Raw genomic sequence first — 2,577 nt, 5'->3', positions numbered from 1 at the left:
AACAAATCAACCAAAATGCAAATGTAAATCAAAAAAGTAAAAAAAGAAATCTAAAATGTAAACACAATATGTAAATTTTTCTAATTATACTTTTGATGTGTTCCTTAATTCCTTAATCCCCCTAATAATGAAATCAATGATATTTTCAACACGGAATTAAGTACTCAAAACATCCCAAATAAATAAAAGCACTCAACAAGAAATAGCCCTAAAAAAGCTAAAAAATAGAAGAATCAAAAACCAAAACTCCTTTTTGCGACACTTACAATTGTACTATAATTTTTGTACTCAAAAAAACGGTGGTTATTGGTGGGCAATTTTTTAAAAATTGCTTACACCAAACCCTATAAACAGCCAAAAAATTCCGAAATCTTCAAATTCTGCTTCAGCGCTACAAAAGCTTAAGGCCAAAGCTACCGGTACTTCGGTGAAACGCAGTAAAAAGTCTACAAAATCAACGAAACAACAACAACAGCAGCAACTACTACAGCAACAACAGCAATCAACATTAGCATTAGCCACAGCTTCAACATCGAACGCAACAGCATTTCAACAAAGTGGTGGCTCCTTTCAAGGAGTCATCGGTGGCAGTGGTGTGGGTGTTGGTACAGAATATCTTTCACAAGGTCACAGTTATAGTTATCAACAACGCAGTGGCGCCTTTAAAAGCGACACTGGTTTTAGTGGTGGGGGTGGTGCAGGAGCAGCTGGTGGTGCTACGACCACCAGTGACGATATTCCTACAACTTTTTCTAAAACAACCTTTTCACCAAATTCATTACAAAAGTCTTCATCATCCTCATCGTCATTTCATCATTCGTCGTCATCATCATATCAGCAGCAGCAACAACAACAGCAACAACATCAATACCATCAACAACAACAGCAGCAATATAATCAAATTAATAATCATAACCACAATAGTAATCCTCCTTCACATACCAATAGTGCCAACATTAACAATTTTACAAACTTCTCATCTTCCTCTCAACCAGCGATGATGATGAAACAAAAGACATCATTGGGCGAACGTATTGGCGATGAGGTGCGTGAGCTAAAATTGGGATGTACATTTAATAATAAAAATACAACGAATGCATTTCATACGATTAAATGTAAGTAGAAATATAAACGTTTTCATTTCATTTGTAATGTTGATTAACACAACTTTTTTCTCTAGTCTGCAGTCTAGTTTTTATTGTATTCCATAATTTTATTTAAAATCTAGTCTATACTTTAATCAATAGTTAAGTGTATAACCTAAACTATAGTTTAGTCTAGTCTATAGTCCAACCTATAGTATAGTCCAAAGATTAGTCTATAGTCTTGTCTATAATATAGCATTTTTTTTCTAGACTAGAAGGCTATAGTCCAATCTATAGTCTAGTCTATAGTCCAGTCTATAGTATTGTCTATAGTCTAGTCTATATTCTAGTCTATAGTCTAGTCTATATTCTAGTCTATATTCTAGTCTATAGTCTAGTCTATAGTCTAGTCTGTAGTCTAGTTTATGGTCTAGTCTGTACTCTAGTCCAAAGTCTATTCTATAATATAGTCCAAAGTCTAGTCTATTGTCTAGTCTATAGCCTAGAATATAGTCTTGTCTATAGTCTAATCTATAGTCGAGTCTATAGTCTAGTTTATAGTCTTGTCTATAGTCTAGTCTATAGTCTGGTCTATAATATAGTCTATAGTCTAGTCTATAGCCTACACCATAATCTTGTCTATAGTCTAGTTTATAGTCTTGTCTATAGTCTAGTCTATAGTCTAGTCTATAGTCTAGTCTATATTTCAGTCTATAGTCTAGTCTATAGTCTAGTCTATATTCTAGTCTATAGTCTAGTCTATAGTCTAATCTATAGTCTAGTCTATAGTCTAGTCTATAGTCTAGTCTATAGTCTAGTCTATAGTCTAGTCTATAGTCTAGTCTATAGTCTAGTCTATAGTCTAGTCTATAGTCTAGTCTATAGTCTAGTCTATAGTCTAGTCTATAGTCTAGTCTATAATATAGCATTTAATATAGCATTTATTCTTGTCTATAGTAATGTCTAGTCTATAATCTAGGCTATAGTCTAATCTATAGTCTTGTCTATAGTCTAGTTTATAGTCTAGTCTGTAGTCTAGTCTATAGTCTAGTCTATAGTCGAGTCTAGTCTATAGTTTAGTCTATAGTTTATAGTCTAGTCTGTAGTCTAGTCTATAGTCTAACCTATAGTCTAGTCCAAAGTCTAGTCTATATAATATAGTCGAAAGTCTAGTCTACAGTCTAGTCTATAATATTGTTTGTAGTCTTGTCTATAGTCTAGTCTTTAGTCTAGTCTATTGTTTATTCTGTAGTCTAGTATATAGTCTAATCTATAGTCTAGTCCTGTCTATAGTCTAGTCTGGTCTATAGTCTAGCCTACTTAACAGTCGAGTCTATAGTCTAGTCTAGTTTACAGTCTATAGTCTAGTCTATAGTTTAGTCTGTAGTCTAGTCTGTAGTCTAGTCTATAGTCTAGTCTATAGTCTAGTCTATAGTCTAATCTATAGTCTAGTCTATAGTCTAGTCTATAGTCTAGTCTATAGTCTAGTCTA

At 33.3% G+C, this 2,577-nt stretch overlaps 1 protein-coding gene across 1 annotated transcript in view; it reads left to right on the top strand.

The window, feature by feature from the left end:
- The first annotated feature begins 329 nt into the window (after window positions 1–329).
- LOC111688801 (ell-associated factor Eaf) overlaps window positions 330–2,577 on the top strand; it is an 11,824-nt gene continuing 9,576 nt past the window's right edge. Inside the window, exon 1 of the mRNA XM_046953377.1 lies at window positions 330–1,121. Coding sequence (XP_046809333.1) covers window positions 998–1,121 — 124 coding nt within the window. The 5' untranslated portion in view covers window positions 330–997. The remainder of the gene's footprint in view (window positions 1,122–2,577) is intronic.

The sequence above is a fragment of the Lucilia cuprina genome, chromosome 6 (genome assembly GCF_022045245.1).
Source record: "Lucilia cuprina isolate Lc7/37 chromosome 6, ASM2204524v1, whole genome shotgun sequence".
Lineage (NCBI taxonomy): Eukaryota > Metazoa > Arthropoda > Insecta > Diptera > Calliphoridae > Lucilia > Lucilia cuprina.
This window is presented reverse-complemented; position numbering and strand designations above follow the sequence as displayed.